Source organism: Salarias fasciatus, chromosome 10, assembly GCF_902148845.1.
Source record: "Salarias fasciatus chromosome 10, fSalaFa1.1, whole genome shotgun sequence".
In the NCBI taxonomy this organism is placed as follows: domain Eukaryota; kingdom Metazoa; phylum Chordata; class Actinopteri; order Blenniiformes; family Blenniidae; genus Salarias; species Salarias fasciatus.
Window position 1 is genome coordinate 24,262,681 of NC_043754.1, and position 20,811 is coordinate 24,283,491.

A 20,811-nucleotide genomic window follows, 5' to 3' on the forward strand; every position below is an offset into this window, starting at 1 on the left:
GTAATCCATTACAAGAAGAAAGAAAGCAACCAATGACTATGGTATAATGGTGAAAGGTATAATCTGCACATTGTAAATCAATCAATGCTCATTTGAAACATTCATCAAAATATCAAAAAGTTGAGACAACTTCAGTCGTATGACAACTTTTTGACAAGTTGAGCCAAATTGAAAGAGGTGAGGGGAGCGCTGCAGGTTTTAACCCCGCCAGAGAAAAATGGTGCCCAAGCAAGCAGGAATGCAGCTCCGGATGATCAGCTGTAAGCAGCGGACTGAGGACGAGAGAATGAAGCAGACGGACGTCGACGTGAAACAAAGCAAAACACAGTCAAGCAGAGAGCCTGCAGGAAGGTTTCACACTCATTTCCATTTACATGTAAGGTTCATTAAACGTAAATTTCCCTGTGGGATGTCTGATATGAAGAATTCAACACTTTATGATCACTGTAAAGCAGTGGCGTCAAAGTCATTTTATTAGAACTCTTAATCTAAAATAAAATAACACAACAAATCTGAAATCTGAATAAAAGAACTGCAGTTTCAACAACGTCTAAACAGTTCAGAAATATATTAAACTCAGGTGTGTTGAATGTTGACAAGCAACACTCAACCCATTCTCAAATTAAATGCTGTCAACCAAAACTATGGTAGTGAGGGGTTTATTTCCCTTAAACAGTTTAATGATGCTACAGCAGCTTCTCAATTCTTTCCTAATGCCTGTCTGCTGCAGGGGATCAATTTATTCTGAAACTCATCCAAATATGTAATTTGCCCCATAACATGCTCAAACCAGCCGCTAATAGAGGAGGAGTGTGTAAACTCCACTCCAACTAAAAAGAAAAAACTGGAACTTCTCATTACACTTATGAAACTAATGCTCCTTCTCTGTTTCCGTTACAACCCTTTGGCATTTTTTTATTGACATCAAATGAAAACCAGGCACTTGAAAAAGTCTTTTCGGATTTAAAATCAACATGGAGTAAATGCCATCTTTGTTTGATATTGAGCCTGCCACCTCATCCAAAAACCGGATGAGCTCCTTTCATCAGTAAATGTCATCACAAGAACGGGATATAAACAAGCGAGATCTTAAAGACTTTAAAAAAAAAAAAAAAAGGCGGGTTTATGTGTTCCGCGAGAAGTCGGAGCTTTACAAACACCGATGGAAAAACTTTTCATGAGCTGCCATCCTGGAAGGTGTACGCACACTGGATCAGAACGAGATCTCTCATCAAAGCGTTTGTTATGTAGGAGGCGACATCTTGGGAGATGAAAAAGGGAGCCAGGTGGCAGGACGAAGGAGCACTGTGAGCAATCCCTCGTGCACAATACCAGAGTGGAAGACTGCAACAACAGGGCCACGACGCAATAACCGCCTTCAAAGGAGTCCATTCTTCAAACTCTCTCCTGTTGGTTCACAGCAGAAGGTGAACACGAAACTTGGGAGGACGTGAGGCTCAACGCAGGATTCTCTAAAACTGTAGCGGAAGGCGCTCACTGAGATGATCAGCAGGGCCTGGCTGGACTGGCTCTGGGAATATAAGGCCACGTTTTCACATTTAAAGTGAAAAACGCATCGTTTTAGAAAAGTTTTTCTTTTATGCAATGATATTTAAAAAAAAAATACATTGAAAAGCAGATAACCATGTAGTTTTCGCGTTGGGCCGCTAGTGGCTGCTGTTATTTGCTTTTATCGTGAAACCACACACACGTGTACAGAGAACAATACATTAGAACCACGTTAGGACAGGGGTATTTGTATGGACAGACAACCACACTGGATTGTTTTTAACGGTGACTGTTGACTCTAAAACCGTGGACTTGGAGACCAGACACGGGGCCGAAAGCTAACAGCAGTTCTGAAACGTCCTCATGCTACCAGCAGCTCATTTCGTTTTCTAATACAGATTTACTTACGCTTTCTATTAGTACTGCTGAATTCAGTTCAGGTCGAAAACCATAAGAGCAGACTTTGGCTTTTCAACAGTCTTCTAAAGATAAACTGCTGCTAATTTGAAGCTACAACTGAAACAGTCGCTGTCTGCAGAGGACAGCAGGCAGACACCAGAGGAGTCACAATGAAGGATCCACAAACCTCCTTCTTTGGCCTCCAGTGGCCTCCAAACACAGGAGTAAAATTTTGTGGGTGAGCAGAGACATGATGATGCGACTGTTATTCTTATTAAAAACCAGCTAAGAACCGAATCCACGACGGATCACAGATCCATCGCTGCTCATTAGCAGAGCCTTTTCCGGACTGCTTTTGAACTACTTCTCACCCCGTGGTTCGGCATCGTGACGCGACACTCTGAACAAGATAAAAACAGACCTGCAGGTCACCAAGTGTGCGTGAGTGGTTCTTGACGTCGCTGTGATTTCCGTTCCAAAAAAAAAAAAAAAACACAAACACAAAAAAAGGCTCTGATGTGAGGAGACACTCATCAGCGGCTGGCCTGAATAATTTCCTGTGAATGCTTTGTTGTCCTCCAAATGGTATGAGTATCTATCTGGCATTTACTGTAATGTCATTATTGGTATTTTTAAGTCGTAACTCAAATGCCATGACGCTGAAACAGCAAGTGAGAGAAACTAAAGTCAAATGAAGAGGAACAAAAGTGGTGCTTGGAGTCGCTGCAGTGTTGGAGATAAGCTGCTTAGGGCGAAAAGAGGAATATTAAATAAAATGAAAATAAAATCTGATCAAGCTTGGCATGATCTGTAAACAAAGCGTTGCCAACAAGTCAGTCCAGCTGGTGGATGCACTGTTTACACATCTCTATTTGACTTCCAAACAATCTTGGAACAGTTTGAAAAGAGAGCAGAGGGACTTTGAGAATTCTTTGCATAATAAATGCAAGACGAGACCAATTTCTCTCTCTCGCCTTCTCTTACACATAAATTGTGCTAACGCACGAAACACACAAACACACGTGTGTCAGACACACACACAGACACACACCAGACTAGAATGCAAGGTTATATGCAAAGATCTGAACTTGCACAGATACAATGAGTTAAACTTATTTCTGCCATGAATTTAAATTAAAGTGTACACAGTCAAGCAGCATCAAATTAAAATGCAGCGATGTTGCTGTAATTTAAACAGATATTAGCACCTTAGGCGGCAGAACTCACACTGGTAAAATCAACAGCTGAAAAGGAAAGAAATGCTAATTCTGGGGGGAAAAGGCTATTCTCTCATCCTGTGGAAAAGCACGGCATTCAATTTCCATAAATATAAATAAAAAGAACGTACACAGCAGATGAACTGTGTCTCACTGGGAAGGGGAACACACGTGGACGCGCTCGCATGCCAGCCGCTCCACGTTTAGCTACAATGTGATATATATGCATATGTTAAAAAAAAAAAACCTTTTCCCTGCGATTCACCAGAGGGTATTTCTTCCACCAGGAGAACAGGCCTAAAACAAGATGTTGGAATTACGGCCAGAATTCAAAATGAAATGCTTTAAAATGCATTCTAAACAACAACTACAAGCCAGAGCCGGGCCAGACTCATTACTAATGTTGGCCTAAATGAGTCTATCAAAGACTCTTTCTAGGACGCTGGCCAAATTCACACACACACACACACACACACACACACACACACTCTGAGTGAGCAGCGCTGTTCCTTCATTATACGGCCCACTCCTTCTGTAAAGCGTTTAGTAGGAGCGGTGGATGTGAAAAGGCCGTTGTGTTCTCGGGGAGGGCGCTGCTGCCCTGCGCCCCCCCCCCCCCCGACCTCCACCGATACTGTCAGTCAGACTTACCCCGACACCGTCCACCCCGCCAGCGACCCCCTGACTCACAGCCTCATAATCTGTCCACCCATCCATCTACCCAGTCACCACGCCACACGGCAAGGACCCTTCTGAAACACTTAGTAAGAGGGGAAGGGTTTTTTTTCTTTTTTTTAATTAGGAGAAATTTTCCCCGAAGCAACGGCGCTCTCCCCCCCTCAATGCTTCACTCCCATGTTTCCGTCTGCATGCCTGCCTCATCACATTTTGCAGACTTGGGCAGATTGGAGAGCTGGAAGGCTGTCGAGGTGGGAAGGCGAGGGGTGGGGAAGGTGGTGGGAGGCTGGACGACATGGCAGAGAGGAAAGAACAGGATGCTATTTTTTTTCTCTCTCTTTTTTTTTTGAAGCGGGGGCTTGTTGAGGGCTCTTGATGTTGGCAGACAATGTGAAAATAAAGGTCGACAGTATCTGAACCACAGCAATCCCATCAAACCTAGACCACTCTAAATAAAACCCACCTCATTCTCCATCATCTCTCCTTATATCACTCTGTGTGTTTTCTTTTGTTCTTCCTCGCTGGAAGAGAAACTTGGAGCACAATCTTAACCTTCATCACACTGAGGTGAACCAAGAAGAGCTGCACGACTAAGACTGCCCACAAAAACAGTCACTCGTTACCTAAAAACACATGAATAAATACATACACGCCATCCAGTAAACAGTCTTCATTCTCATCACGCCAAACCCCTGCGTCACCTTCTGGCTCCTGAACGCAATTAAAACGTGTCTGTGGAAGGGCGGCCAAGTGAAAATCTACTTCACAGAATTGACGTGGCGGCACGTGTCGACTTCACTGCTCGTCCCGAAACACCAACACACACATTAATCAGAAAATGGCTGATACACTTAACAGTCAGAGGCAAACGGGTACAAAAAAAAAAAACAGGTGTCAAATTAGATTCCTTCAAAATATGAATGAAAAGATCATATTCTGTCATTAGAACATGTGGCAGACTTCACTTCTGGAAAGTTTTGGCGATACACTGGGAAGAAAAGAAGAGCAAACGATGAGAAAGAAATGAAATTCTAAAGATTTGACATCTTTTGTCTGTAATTCACAGTCAGCTGTCCTGTCTATCATTTGTTCAACATCCGTCGCCACATCTCATCTCACCCTGTGCTGCTTGTTTCCTGGTCTGGCTCCCTCTGATTGCTTGACGCAGGTTTTGTTAAGTGGTACGGAGATTAAGCGGCTCTGTCGAGCTTTTCTATTTGTCTCTCACTCTCTAACACTGGCGGTTCTTCCCTTCTGGTGATGCTGTGCCCTATAAGCTTCCTCCACCTCCAACACATACAGTAATTAGAAATTTTTATTAGAAACGACATTGATCTTGAAGCTACCCGTAAGTGGCTTCCAATTAAACGAATGGAGGTCTGGAGACTAGCCTGAGATGAATCTAATTAATGAGATGAGAGTGGCACGTACCACTTCCATGCTCTGCTTTTGGTCACAACGACCTCGGTCGCTTTGCGCAACGGCACATCTTAAAACAGCACGGGGCTCCTGAAAGAAGCGTGCGGTGGCGCTGCTAATACGAGAGTCTCACTATCTCCCACCCACAGCTAAAACAAGAGAAGCATGACTCTAATCCATGAAGTCGTAGCAAGCCGCAGCCCAGAGCGGCTCTGTTTACAATGAATGGAAGACTGACTGTGGATTTGTGTTTGTCTAAATGCTTAAATTCAAATGAGACTGAGCAGCAGTCAGGTTAGAAAGAAAGAAAAAAAAAAATCACTAAATCCATGTCTGTTCACAGAAAATCTTCTTTGATAGTCTCTTATAAGAGGCTTTCCATCTTTGTGTGGCAAACACACTATGACCCCATGAGGGTTCGAGGCAGGTTGTTACCAGAGTACAGTTAAAATTTTAAAGACGGAATATTCAAAATGACAGATTCAGATAATGCAACTAAAAAGTTGTATGCCTTTGCACACAGAATTACAAAACAGTCACATAAATAGATGAGATTAATACTACCAATACTACACTGTGGGAGGAGTAAACTGCAGACGGCCCTACAGAGACTATTTCGAATTTTTGTTTAAACTCTTAAAAATTAGCGAGCAAATCAAAACAACAATACTTTTCACCCATTTATAGACCTTTTAAGACATGTGACATGTGCACTTTTACTCATCTTTTTAACTAAATATTGTTTCTTTAACACTTTAGACTGACTGGAATTTCCTATAATAAGGTAAAATTGTCCAATGTCAATTCCAAATAAGGTTCATATACATCTTAAAAACAAAGTCGTCATAACTATTCCTTTAGTTTCTCTTCATAAGTGAGAAACAATACAGAAAAGATATTAAGCCTATCTCCCGGTTTTTAAAAAAAAGGACATTTCTGTATTGCCAGCAGAATAAGTGCAATTATTTTGAAGAGCCTATTGTCACAAAGGAGGAGGACGAGACGCTGATAAAGAGCTTTGTGGCGAGAGGCAAAATCAAAGCCATCTTGAAAAACCCCCCTCACTTCGTGTCCAATCAACAGCATTAGATTGGCAGCTCGTTACACAGAGAGCAATGAAGTCGAAGACCAAAGCCACTCGGCAGAGCCCTCCTCGCTCTCTTGACGAGTTGCTTCAGATGGACAGCTCATTCAGCCACTACTTCATCCCTGAGTAAACCGCGGCGATAGCGCCAAATTTACAGAGTTCCCTTGACCCGTTTTGAATTAATAAGAGTGAGACAGATGGACGAAAACCGTGGGAACATAAATCATCCGGGCTCGTGGTGGTCACATGGAAATACTTTCTAGCTCGGATTAACTGAGCTCCCCTGAAACTCTTAGGTTGGATAAAGATGGATAATTGTCTCAAATGTTTATAGTATCATTTGACGAATATAGGATTGCATTGTCTGCGTAGCTGAAGAACCAACAACCAAGAGCAACAAGGCTGTGAGTGAAGAGGAAGCCGTAAAAATGCAAGAGTTGCACCCTTTGTGTCACAGTGATCACAAACACTGGTGCGTAACAGTCAAGCTTCAGCTCCCTGGTTTGGTGGGACTGACACCAAAGCCCCATGTTTACATCTTGTGTCTTACAACACCGAAATCATCTTATCAAGCCCTGTACTGTAGCGATGCTGATGTTACATCATCTGCGCGGGGTTTCTTTCATTCCTCTTCAAACAGTAGCCAGCTGCCCGAGCGAGAGGAGGATTTTCTGACTCACATATCAATCTGCTTCCCACCAAACTTTTCATTAAGAGCGGGCTCACAGACCCAAACTAAAACTGCACCGCAAATCAAAGATTTACTTTTTGTTGTTACACAATTCGTGCTTTCATTTCCATCTGATCTGCACTCGGAGATCCTGTTGTGATACTCAAAGGCAAGTAAACAAAACAGTCTTAAGACTCTAAGCCTAAGTTCTAATGTCTTTTCCTTTTTTTTCAGTTTTTAACGGAAATATGTGGTTCACGAAGTGCCTCCTGTGTCTCGTCTTAAAGCAAAGGTATGACTCAATGCAATGCAGTCCTCTCTCAATCAATCTTGGTATGTTCTCATGTGACTTGAAGGTCTTAATCAGTGAGTAAATAAAACAATAAGAGGAGAAGGCTCTGCAGACATGTGAATCTATTCAATACGCGTGTGAGGACGCACACGAGGACACACGGACGCACGCTCACACAAACTCAGTGAGAGAGCCAAGAAATGTAGCCGTACTCTTCAAGGCTCAATTAATATGAAGTGCAAATAACATTTTCTCATTCTGCTTCAATGGTGTCTAGACATGGACATCATTGAAATTCAGACACAGGCAACTGAGGCCTTGAGGGCTCCATGTGACACCCACAACCTCCGAGTGGCTCTGTGGCAACCACCCAGCGAAGCAGGAGCATCGTTTTACCCAAACTTCGGTTGAAAAACGAACGGATGCGTTCCTAATTTGGACGCAGTTAGCTAGGTTTTGACTTTTTGGAGCACAATATGAAATGTGCACGAACGTGTGTTAAAAGTACCTTTTCTCCATGTCCGAGCTGCTCGTTCTTGATGTCGCTCAGTGTTTTCCAGTTCATCGAGAGTCTGCTGCCTGCTGATCTGCTTTCCGTCAGCGATTGTCCGTCGAGTGCGTAACCTCCCTGGTCGTACCTGGAATGTGGAAATTAGGACACAACACAGACGTGTACACAAAGGTATATGCAAAACCTGCGAGCGCACAAGAAAACAAACATGCATTATTTAGAATGTGCGTGAGGAAGGAACTAATGAACCCGCGGCTCCTGAGGTGATTGGAGTTCAGAGGATGCACCATCAACATCAATCATCCCTCCAAGTCCGGACGAGCATCCCGAGGTGTGTTCGTGTGTGTGCGTGTCTTCATGTGTGAGGAAACGTTACATGATCAGACTTTGATTTTGTTTTCCTGAGAAGGAAACACTGTGATGCTCTGTATCAATTATTATCTAAGAGATCATCTTCCACCATGACGGAATTACTCCCCCGATCCCTTAACTGATTTGCAACCACTGCAAATCAGTTATCCTGCAGCCTCTTTGATCCGACGCACGGCCGTCCATCACAGACACACGCAGTCCGGGATCAATCAGTCGCCACTGTTTACATGCACCGATCGTTAAAAATCTCATGTTCCCCGGCTGAGGTCAGAACTGAAGTTACCGCTTTTATTGTCTATTCATCTCCCTATTTTAATATTCTGTCTAAAATCTTAATCTATCAGCATGAGTCCTGCTCTGTATTCTCGCCGAGCACAGCAATCTAATCAAGGCATCATCCAAATTCATCAGTTTTTTTTGTTTTTTTAAATTATCCGAGCAACTCCAGGTCTAAACAATCCCACGAAGCACAACATCGCCACAGGAACTGGAGTCAGACAGATACTCTTTGTCTTTAGTGAAGTATGAAGCTGTTTATTTTATTTTTTTTTTAAGGAGGGGAAAACGCTCTGCTCCTTCATTGTCATTCGCGCATCGCTGTCAGAATGTAAACTGGAGAGAGGACCAAACAGCCCGACGAGATCTGCGGGAAAATCCGGGGATTAGAGAAGAATGGATGGAGTGATGAAAGGAAGGCGGGTGCCATTTTTAAGTTATTTAGCCCTTTGAATGTCAGGATGAGATGGCGTATTGACCAGAGACTAATACAACCAAGATTAAAGCTGGAGCAATCGAGTGTGCTCCTCCTCTTTCTCCGGCACGCACACGAGCAACAGCTAAACCCCAGCGCATCCTCCAAAAGAACTGGCCGCGGCCGTCACCCACGGCGCAATTAGCAGCACGCACAAAGCAGGCAGATTGAGCTGATTACTGCACACAGACACCGACGAACACAACTTTTCATTTTCTGTATTCGCCCTCTGAGGCTGTGACGTACTTTCAGAGCTAATAATAACTTTTGCACGCACCGGGGACGGAATAAAAATAAAAAAATCAGGAAGTTTGCATTTATATTTCAAGCTGTGGACTTGGGAGCAGCCTTAATGAGTCATGATTCTCAAGCCCTCCACAGGAGCCGTTAATACAGGCAGCAGAGTCCCGTGTCTCCGAGCACGCAGTCAAGAGTTCACACACACACAGTGGGGAAAACCCGGAGTTTAGTTTCTTTCTTTTGTCATTCACTTCTTCCACTCAGAACTCCACTCCTGTCGTGTGTGATGAAGCACGCGGCACCGCTTTCCTGACATGTACTCGTGTTTTGTGCCCCGTTCTCCGATTAAACTGATTTTCCTATATTGCAACAGCAGTCTCCGCAGCAGAACAGAGATTTGTCTGTTTACACACATCCTGCATCCTGAGCTGCGTGTGTGATGAGCTGCCAGCGTGACGACAGTGTGCGCGCCCTGTTTACGGAGTGTGTGTCGAACACCAGCGTGACTCACCAGGCCCTCAGACTAAAGGCCTCCGGTATGTCTGGGTTGACCATGACTGTCGAGCTGAACAGAGCTGAGAGAGATCTGCCCCCAAAATCAGACAAGCGAGCTCCTTTGATGGCAACCACGGGCTCCCCGGAGCCGTCGAATTTCTCCGCCTGCAGGAAGAAAAAAAACAAAGACACGTACTTGAGGAGAGCGGAAATGAGACGGTAAACAAAGTTGTGCTGATGTCTCTGCTGGAGCTGGTGTCTGCAGCTCGGAGACGCGAGACAGTGATGGGTGGTACAGTCTGCTTTTATAATTGGACAACCTACAAGTTAATTTGAAAGTCATTTTTGGATTTTGGCAAAAGAGGACGGATTAGCTTCCGCAGATCGAATGAGCTTAGAGAAGAATGGCGCCATTTCATGCACATTGGAGAGTATTGAGCTTCCTGTCTCGTCAGAAACTCTGGTCCAGTTCTGAAGGTCATGGGAGTGATGAAGCCAAATTTTTCCAGCTCAGAAAGCTTAATGAAAGCGTTCTGCACGCCGAAGCACAGAGATTCAGGATGCAGCAGGAATCGTGCACGAGCAGCTTTCCAAAACACAAGATTATCAATAGTCTGCCAGACTACGATTTTAGGCTAAACTTCAAACCAGGAGACTGTGTTAGAAGTATGACACTGATTTCCAGATTCAGAATGAAAAGTAAACCATGAAACTTTGGTTTAGAAACTCTTTGTCATCCTGAATCTCGGTTTAAACACTCGTCACTCATGAGTAGATTCTGCGATTGCTTGTTGATTCTGTTCCCTTTTTTCAAACAGCTTTTAAACAACCTGATGATTCTAAAGGAAAATGATCTGCCACAGAGTTTCTCTGCAGACTACCTCTGGTAAACACCTTTGCAGTAAACAGCTGTTGGGATCCATAAACAAGACCAGCATGACTGGCTGCATGCTAGTTTCTACGAATAATAAAGGATGGGAGGCAGACAGTCCTGCATTTCTCTCCAATCACATCTCCCTCGTCCCACCAGGAAACCTTTAACCTTTATACCAAACGTTCTTATGCTAAATGACGTTTGTCTGCTGCAGAGCGCTGAATGCCTTCATGTTATTACTGAATTTTAACTTGTTCATTGCGTACAGCGACCTTGGTCCTGACAAATAGAATATACTTATTTTACCATCCATTTCTCTTCACTTTCATGAAATTTAATTTCATTTGGTCAACAATAATTAATACTAACCTGGACACACAGTTTCAGTTTTATAAGTTTTCATATTTGTGAATGTCCAAATAATAAAACCAACAACTTGTGTGGAATTCCAACTAAAAAAACCATCTCTGAGGAGAATGAGAGCGAGATGACAGTGATTACCTCCTCTCCCCACAGCGTGACAGTCACCGCTTTGCCAGTCGTGTCTATTAGGCTGAGGGCCCTCTTGGAGACTTCTCTGCTGTTCTTCGTCGTGATACGGGACACATCATCCGCACTCTTACACACTCCAATCACATCTGCGGGCGGACAAGATCGTCTTACAACACCGCGTGCAGATCGCGCACGAATACAGAGAGAAACAACAGACCGGGGGCTTGATGTGCGAGCCGACAGTCTTCACTGCAGACTGACAGGCCAGCCATGAGAGGCTGGATAACACCCAGACCCACGCCCCCAAATCACAGCCAGCACGCTGCGCTCCCCGTTCAGCTTTCCCCTCATGTCCGAGGCCTAAACTCTTCATTCAGGATTACTGCGCTGTGCTGAGGAGCAGCAGCCGCTGAGCTCCAAGAAGGTGGAGAGCCTGGTCTACCATGACTAATGTAAAAAAAACTAAATCAGCACAAGTCAAATTAATTTATAAAGCGCTTATTGTACGACAAACAGGAATGCCACAAGGTTAATGAAAACAAAGAAAGCCACACCAGAGCCGTGCATGCTAATGCTGCTGCAGCGGTACGACACACAATGCAATTTATACACTGACACAATGTGACGATATATGCAAATGTGGGCAACTGGTGGCCCGCAGGCCACATTTGGCACATTTGTCAGCTAAAAATGGTCATGCAAGGAAAAAGGTGAACAGTCCGCATTTAAACCCAGATCAACTACATGTACGGCACGGAGCTGCCAGCAGCGTGAACCCAGGACGGGCTGCAGATGCTATATTTGTTTTATTCTTTTACTGTTCACATTATAATATGATGTGACTCAGAATATACTTTTCGAATGCTGGACTTCTACAAGTAAACATGGATATCCCACAGGTCAGGGCAAGTGCTTCAATTTTCAGGAAAAAGTGAAAAGCAAAATCCAATTTGGGCCATTATGTATTCAAAAACCCCATGGGCAATTTAGAATGGCATTGTAAACCACAAGTCGGGCGTCTCTGTAACGGACACATTTTTAACTCTCAACATCTTAGATCATGTGTTCTGCAAAAACACGTTTAAAATGACAGCCTCCTATTTCCTGGACCGGACGGCTTTGTTAAAACTGTCGGAAACAGATGGCAGGCGCGTGCGCCGCATCGTGAGTCTCCTTGAATATTTCACCATGGGAAAGGAGAGAGTGATGTGTGCACACAATGCAGCAGCGCTCTCGGATGCGCTTTGTGCTCTGAGGTTGCATCATGGTTTGTGAACGTCTGCACTGGAAATGTGAGGGACGTTATCCGACTGCGGTGTAAAACCTGACAGCGAGCAGACTCTGATATGACGGGGGTTCAAGTGATGGGAGTCAACCTCACAGTTTAATCTGAATTTTCACAGACCACGCGCAAGTTGGTCAACTCCCCTTGTCGGGACGAGCGCCGTGCGAGGAACCCAACCACAGGACAGCGTTAAAACACCCATCTGCAAACCATTCGGCTTCTCTCGGTAACCCTTCTCTAAACTCTCCCCGCTCTCCGTCAGCGCTCTCTCGGTTCTCCTTAATTCCATTATGATTGAGACGGTGTCATCCACCTCTGAACTCCATTATCACCGCAGGAACAGGCTGACAGTTCTCATTACCGTGTTATAATCCACTATTTTACAAATTAGAGGCGTGAGAGGCGGTAGAGGGAGCGGGAGCTGGGAGAGTCAACAGATGCCACACGGGGCATGTTACACTGCCCCTCTGTGATCAACGTGCGTGCACGGACACACACACGCGAGCGCACGCCACTGCGGCTGAACAGCTCAGAGTGGCTCTGAAGCGTGGAGGGGGAAGCTGGGCTAGCTTGAATTGCTGTTTCCTAGCAGAATATAGGTCTAATCGTTTTCCGATCTCTGGAGTTATCAGGTTATTGAAGTGATCACGTGCACAGTGAGCTGTGCACGTGAGACGACAACATAAACACCATGTTGAAGGAAGGGTCGGCCATAAGGTGAGAGGGGAAAGATTCTTACGTCTCATGTGTACTCCTAAAGAAATCCAAAAATAGACCAAAACATGGAAACCAGGGTTTTTAATTATCACGTTTCCAAAGTGCGTGGAAAAGCGTCAGATTCCATAATTACTGATAACTCCGTATCTGATTTTCACAGTGTTAGGTGCATCAGCTTCCCCCTAAGTCAGTCCACGTTATTTGAATTTTATTAAACGATCAGTTTTTCCTCCCTCATGCTGCTGCTGCTGTCCTCTGACAGTTTTCTTTCATCGCCGCGCCGACGCCACGCAGCGCAGATCTGCGAGCGTGATCACGAGCGCGGATCTGCGACGAGGCCACGGCTGCGGTGAGAAATGCAACAGGCCTGTCAGAGGTCAGGATCACAATATGTTTCAGAGGAGCCAGATCCGCAGTGGAGCTGCTCGGATTGTCACTCACTCTCGGACTGCTCAAATCTGAGAGAAAAATAATCAAATGTCCATTTTTCACCGTTGAACAGACGAATCTGAAATCTATATCTCCATTACATCATTACATGCATCATCTCAGTTACTGAGCTCAGCTGAACAGTAATTTCAACTCCAATCTACAACAGGCCCTTCCCAATTTATCTGTCGCCCGGATAAGACTCTCCTGTGGAGAGCGGAGGACAAGAACCGCAACTAACCTCCCTGAAAACAGAGGAATGAGCATTATCCTCTTTCATAATCGCCTCTCTTTACCGTATGCCTGCATTAACCTTGCTTCCGACCCTGTCATAACGTATTCTTCCACGACATCTGGTTCACAAGTGACTGGAACGTGGCTGTCAGTCAGCGGAGGCTGAGCAGCTTCAGACATGACAGGCCGCGTATTCTCACACACACACACACACACACACACACACACACACGCACACGTGCACGCGCACACACGCACACACGCACGCACACAGGCTGCGGCTGACATGTCCTACAGTGACAAACATCCAACCTCCGTTGATCTGTTCATCTTCTGCACCCGCGTTATCCAGCTCATGAACTCTGCTGTTGGTGTGGTTCATCTTCTTGCACCTTTGTGGGAAAAGGCTACGGCCGTGCTGCTCGTGTGTTTCCGAAAAGCTGCGTTATCCCCCGTTTCCGAGTCGTTTCTACCGGCCTCCTCGTCTGTTTCTGCTTTTTCGCAGCAGGCGAGCGCAAAGCATCGGAGCTGCTGAATCACTGCTGCACACAAAGTTTGGAGAGGCGGTGAGTCACGCCGTCGCCGGAGCGCTCTCTCCACAGACTGCCAACTGGTTTGACACACACCTGTCTGGCTGGGATCGTTATCAATGAGTCGCCACTTTTGACGACAAACGGCCCCATTCAATTTGGAAAAACGAAAAAACTAAACAAAAAACAAAAACAATATTAAAACAAGTGACTGATTAGTTTGTCTCTCACCAAGGACTGCGTCTTTGTCTCTGTTCTCCAGCTCTGCGATGGGAACGAAGTCGCAGTGCAGCGTGGGAACGCCCTCGCTGTCGTCGCAGGGCACGATGGAGGAATTGGTGTGGAGGTTCATCTCGTAGTCGTTCTTCAGCGAGGTGTACTGCTTGTTGGCCACCTTCAGGGTAGCTTTGGAGATGTAGTACACCTAAAGGGGGGGGGGCATGGTAGGATTAAAAAAAAAAAAAAACTATCAGAAAAAACTGCCTTGACTAGTGAGCATTGATTTTCTTCCTGTACAAGTTTCTCTGTAACCGTAACCGCCACAGCTGGCGCTATTGAGACATTTCTTACCGGAGATCAAACGGCTCATTTGGTATCATTTACTTTCATCCTTTTCAGCCCGAGAAGATAATGGAGCTAATCACAAAAATGACCTTGCGGAGTCTTAATTAGTCTTCAGGAAGTTAATGGAATATGAAGGGAGCGAACACACCAAACCAGACACCAAAGAACAACCTGGAGGAGGGTGGAGTGTAGAAGCATTTGAACCAAACTGTCTCTTAAAACACAATGTTTGAGGTACTGTATTTAAATATCCATCTATAAATGTATGTCTATATATGTGTGTAGATTTTCAAGTGTTTTAATCTGCTGTGGTATAATTTTCAACATCAGTTTCATCATTTATTTCTCCTGTAAGATTTTAAAAAAAAATTTCAAGCTTGCGTTTTAAAACCGGAAATAAACATTTTCTCCCGTCCGATTCGTTCATCGTGTCAATCATCTGTGAAGCACTAACCTGCATGAAAGCGGCTGTGCAAATAAACCTGGACTGACGTCTCGACTAACTGATCCTTTAAAAGAACTAATGTTTCAATACAGCTGCTGTTCAACCAAAACCTCTTAATGAGAGTTAAAGAAAAAAAAACTAAAAACCCCATCAGGTCCAAACGGAGATGCGGCATCATATCAGCCCCATCACTCGTCTAATTCAGCAGAAAATAAGCAGTGGTCGAGAGCGAGCCTGCTAAACAGCATAATTTAAACTCAATCTGTGAGACACACTTCTTCATTTACTCCAATATCCTCCTGCCCGCCCCCCCTCCTTTATTTCCTCCGTCCCTGCTTCACCCCACAGTGAGATAGGAGCATGAAGCTAACGCGATAAGCATTCCGGCTGCTCACAGTCGGTCACACCCACTCGCTGTTCTGTCAATACCCAGATCACGGAGGGAGGACACATTCATTCCTTTATTTATCTTTGGAGGGTAAGAGGGCACAAATTGGATCTGGGCCTGCGCTGGGAGCCGCCGCTGGTGGCTGATACCTGAGCCAGTGCGACTAGCAAAATGACGGCCGGGGTTAATTGAGTTATTAGGCTCTGCGGGCGAGGCTAAGTTGAGTAAGAGCTTTAACATGTGTCCCGCCTGTCTGTGATTGCAGGGACATGCAAAGGGCATGTTCAGCCTGTTCCAAGCACCGAAAACATCCAATGAAACAGGCTTTTTGTTTTTCCACTCGGGATAACAATGCGTCTGTCACGCTGCATCCCTCCACACCGTCTGACATTTCACTTCAGACTTCTCTTCATGAATGGAGCTTTTATGACTTCAAGTAATTGCAGGCAGAATGAACTGATTCTAGTAAGAAATGAATACTGCGTATGAAGAAAATGTGCTATTATTGTTGTAAGGATACCATTAAAGTTCAGTTGAGTGCTTGGATAAATAATTTTGCCTGATTTTCAGCTGAAGGGTCAGCCTCCCTGACGGTTATGTAACAGGAGCCGGCGCTGGCAGGCATTACCACCGTGCTACTTTGGTTTTTTTTTTTTTTTTTTTTTAAACAATCTGGGATAAAAGCTCGCAGAAGATTTTGTGAGGTGACTAAACAGCACACCTTCAGAACAGCACCATACTTCATTAATGCAGAAATCAAGAAAACGTTTTAATTCTGCTGCTCATCCTACAAATGCATGTCAATCGAGGATACGGCACCATGAAAAATGTAAATAAAGAGGATTTCCAACCAGGCAGCACTGCTACGACAAAGACATAACCCCAGTACTTTTCTTCTGCATAATTAGAACTGTTTTACAATATACTTATGGGGGAGATTACCTGCCGCTGGCATTATTCCCCGTCTGTAACCTTAAGTGAAGACGTTTTCTTTAATGCAGACGTACTCAGACCTCATCTTCCACCCGAGGGGAGAGCAAATGTCTGCTACTTTCAGACCGACGGTCTCGTCTTTCGCCCTTCCTGCACCACGTTGTTTAAATATCAAATATACTTGTGCCCATCTGAGCCCCCACGGGCATGTCCGTCTGGAAAGGAGATATTGTCAGACGGACCGGGGGTGAATTACTATCTCGGAGCGGCGCGAAGCGATTGCTCGATTAACCAGTTAAATCTTAAAAGGTCAGCGGTGCTGGATTTTACCATTATTTCAGAAGCACATCATTTAGACGGTTATACGCTCCTGCGTAAGGTGTTGTATGCACTCTACTTGTTAGACACACAAGGACACACAAGGGCAGAGCACAGCCGGGCAATATAATACAAATCTGACATTACAATTGCAATCCGAAGAGGTGCAGTTCCTTACAGACCGTCTCTGTGACTGCACCGCTTCAAGGAGAAACGTCTATCAGAGCGCCCTGTTATTCTCCCTACATTTATGTGCGCATGTAAGGATTGAATGGCAATGAATAAACATTAAATTATTTGATCTACATGAATGATTCCAAAGTACTGATGAATGAATCGCCCTGCAGCTGGAAACACCAGGACACACATTCACTTCACACGAGAAGGCAGACAGCCGAAAGATGTGAAATCAACTACAACTGCACAAAGAAAACGACGCTGATATGGGACTGCGATAAAGTTCAAACTGATTATGACAAGAAATGTATGTTTTATTCTTGAATATCATGACAGCAGGGCGCAGTCATGAGCAGAAAAGCCTCGGAGGTTGGAGAAGGCGGATGTGAGAGGGAACGTTTCATCTGTTCCAGCTGTAACGTGGCAACAGTCTTAAAAACAACCAAAACTGGTAGTTCATTGATGAAGTCTGTGCAGTTAACCCGTCCTATTAACCGTTAGCCTGGACTACACACAGCAGCAGGGGCATAGACGAAGCTGGAGCCATTAGCCAAACGCGACATCGTTTTGGGTCGATTTCGAATAAACTTTTACGGCTGCCTGATTTATTTTTTGCGGCGTTTCTTGAAACAATAGAAAGCCGGAAGCTAATTAACCAAGTGAGCTACGACTGCCGTGAAAACGGTCCTGTGACTTCACGTGCTCGCCGCATGCCGTGTACGAAACACACCCGTCAGTCACCGCTGCATCAGACACACCCAGAAACAATCAGCTCATCTCGCTGTTTATCGCCAACGTGAACGAGCTGAGATGGCCTCACTCCGACTCCAGCGTCTCTTCATCAAATCTAAAACTGTTTTTATAAACTTAATAACTAGTTGGGTTTGCGCTGTGCCTGGAGATGACAGCGCTTTTACTGGAGCAGCATAAATGAAATGCAGTTGAAATTAAACAAGAAGAAAACAAATGTCCATTTCAACGGTTTGGACAATAAACGGTGTCTTTGGTGGGGTTTAGCTTTTTTCTTTCAAAACATTTAAATGTGTTTTTAAAAAAAGCACACCCCATGCTGAAACAGATGTCACGTGCATCCTTCATAAGCCAGAGTTTCTATAAAACTAAGAATAGATACTGTTTACTCTGCACAACCTTCAAACAAACAATACAAAAATATCACAACTAAAACTTTCTTAAACTGCACTCAGCTCCGTATTCCCAGTCTAATCTCTGCACCCAAATGCTCGCAATGTCCCAAACAAACTATTTGTTTTTCTGTCAAGAAATAAATTGATGAGTTTTCCCTCACAAAATCCACTGGTGCTGCCTCTAATTCACTGTCTGGCCAGACGTCCTGAAGGCACAGGAGGATTTACAGCAGGGTATTTCGTTCCAGGATATATTGTATGCGCATATAAAAACGATACTTGAGATTCAAACGCACTTTGAAAGCACTTTGAATGTTAAGCGATTAAATGTCATCGCGTTTCACTGAAATAAAACACCACGGCAGAATTATTTGGGCTCTCCTGCGAGAGAGAGAGAGAGAGAGAGAGAGAGAGAGAGAGAGAGAGAGAGAGAGAGAGGGAGAGAGAAAGCAAGTAAAAACATCTTTCGAGCTTTTCAGCCATTGTTGGTAATGTGCAGCACATGCAGAGGGTTTAGGTTTATTTATTTATTTATTTATTTTTCTGCGAATGCAAACATTTCCAGGAGGCTCTTATCTTAAGTGCAGACGGACATGCATGAGGAGGACCGACTCACCTTTCCTTGCTCCACTAGAGAGAAAAACTTGTCCGCCTCCTTGTTGAAGGCGGTGATCTTGATTTCTCCCTGTGGACACGCACATTTCCACTTCTCAAAGCAGGGATACAGGTGAAGAGCAGTCGTGTCGAACACATGTTGCGCTGCTACTTACGCTTTCATCCACCACGTCGAAGGAGAAGAGCTTGCCCTCTCCTCTGGAATTGCTCCAGGTGCGAACGCCGGACTTGTTGGTAACTCTGGCTTTGATAGTCCACCTGGAAACACATTTGTAAAAGTAAGTCAATGATACATATACATATATATATATATATATATATATATATAGTTGTTTTCTTATTAAAGATTATTTATAAAACGCAGTATGGCATCAGACCGGTGCTTGACGCTGAGGTAGTGACTCACAGCATGAATGTCTCTGGATCAGTGTGGTTGGGAGCTTTTCTGTTCGGTTTCAGTTAAAAACAGGGCAATAGTTCAGAAGGGAATGTACAATGAGAGATGAAAAATTGTCTCTCGGAAGCAACTCAGACTGGAACTACTGTGATGACTGCTTAAAGTTTGGATTTCCAGTGCCGCCTATTCACAGGATGAATGCAGACTCACCGAAATCTGATGCTATTTTTGGAAAGAAACCCGCTGCGTCCACACTCACTGAATAAAATAACATTTAGCAGCATGAAAGCTGCGTCAGCTGAAGCATTTGTGTCCTTACACACTTCAAAAACAGGTAAACCCCGTGAAATTCACAGCCGACGGTTGACGGCTTCCACACAATGCATGTAGGAGATGTGGAAAGCAGAATACATACAACGGGCACAGATTTGGTTTTTCAACCCACTGATTTTTCTGCTGCCAGACAATTCCACTTCATGAAAAATCAAATATAACCCGTACAACGAATGATTCTGCTGGTATGTTGGGAAAAACACAGACGCACAATATTTATTTGAAATGAATCTTATTTGGAGGAGCAGTGGTTGTGACGCCCAGATGAAACCTGACTTCACATTCCCTGCATTTTTCCCCTCATGTCTTTGATGTGAACACACACACACACACACACACACACACAGGTTCAAATGTTTCCACTAATTAAAAACCATTACAAAAAAGTTTTCTCTGACCAAAACAGCATGTGTGCACGGAATTGAAGAAAAGGAGTCACAGTCTAAAGGTCAGCACAAACAGTAAAGAATGCTGCACAGACTTTCAGAAAATTCTTCCTTTTTTTGTTAATGAGCATCTCGAGGCAGCCGACATCAGTCACCAACGTGAGACACAACTGTGCAAAAAGAACAATTCCCATGGAAATTGCATGAGTGTATTTCCAGTCTTTTAAAAGTTCCACAAAAAAAAGAGGGGGGGGGGGGGGGGGGGTAAGAATCCAGCAACTTTCTTTTCAAAGAGTGAACTAGGTGTTGTACATCTGCCAAATCCTGACTGCATTTAAAATGTGCTTCTTGTTCTGTTTTTCCACAACAGCCAGCCGAGCTCGGCACTTCACGCAGCAGCGAGCTTTTTGACTGCGTTGATAATTGTGCGGCAGCAGAGGATATTCATACCATAACTTTGCCTGCAATTAAATCCCCTATCATGAGAGCAGCTGCTGGCCCAGAGTGAACTCCATTTCCTGCTCAGTATGGATAAGACTGCTACACCGAGGTTTATGGCAGTCAAAAGCCAATTACAGTCTGCTCTCGATGCTTTTACTTAACGCCAGCAGAATGGGGTGGGAAAGCCACGCGAGCGGGCATTAAAGGCCTCGTGCACATACAAGCATATTATCTCCGGCATGTGCCGCTTTGTGTCACACACACCTTCGCTTTGTATTTCAGCCATACGTTTCTGGGAGCGCCACGGCTGCTGAACTCATCTTTTCTTCACTCACTGTAGGTAACTCCCCAACTTCCAAGTTAGAGCAGTCATCAGTTTATTACAACTCCTGGAGGCACACTTATCTTTACCAGCCTGCAATTTCAAACGAGGCAACGTGATCACAGCCCGAGCATGGAGAGGGTTGA

General features: G+C 44.5%; 1 protein-coding gene across 1 annotated transcript in view; it reads right to left on the reverse strand.

Moving 5' to 3' along the window:
- LOC115395455 (replication protein A 70 kDa DNA-binding subunit-like) overlaps nt 1-20,811 on the reverse strand; it is a 42,965-nt gene that overhangs the window by 10,482 nt on the left and 11,672 nt on the right. The window contains exons 8-13 of the mRNA XM_030101017.1: nt 18,942-19,044; nt 18,788-18,856; nt 14,433-14,625; nt 11,016-11,152; nt 9,657-9,805; nt 7,780-7,909 (exon numbers count right to left, since the gene is read on the reverse strand). Coding sequence (XP_029956877.1) covers nt 7,780-7,909; nt 9,657-9,805; nt 11,016-11,152; nt 14,433-14,625; nt 18,788-18,856; nt 18,942-19,044 — 781 coding nt within the window. The remainder of the gene's footprint in view (nt 1-7,779; nt 7,910-9,656; nt 9,806-11,015; nt 11,153-14,432; nt 14,626-18,787; nt 18,857-18,941; nt 19,045-20,811) is intronic.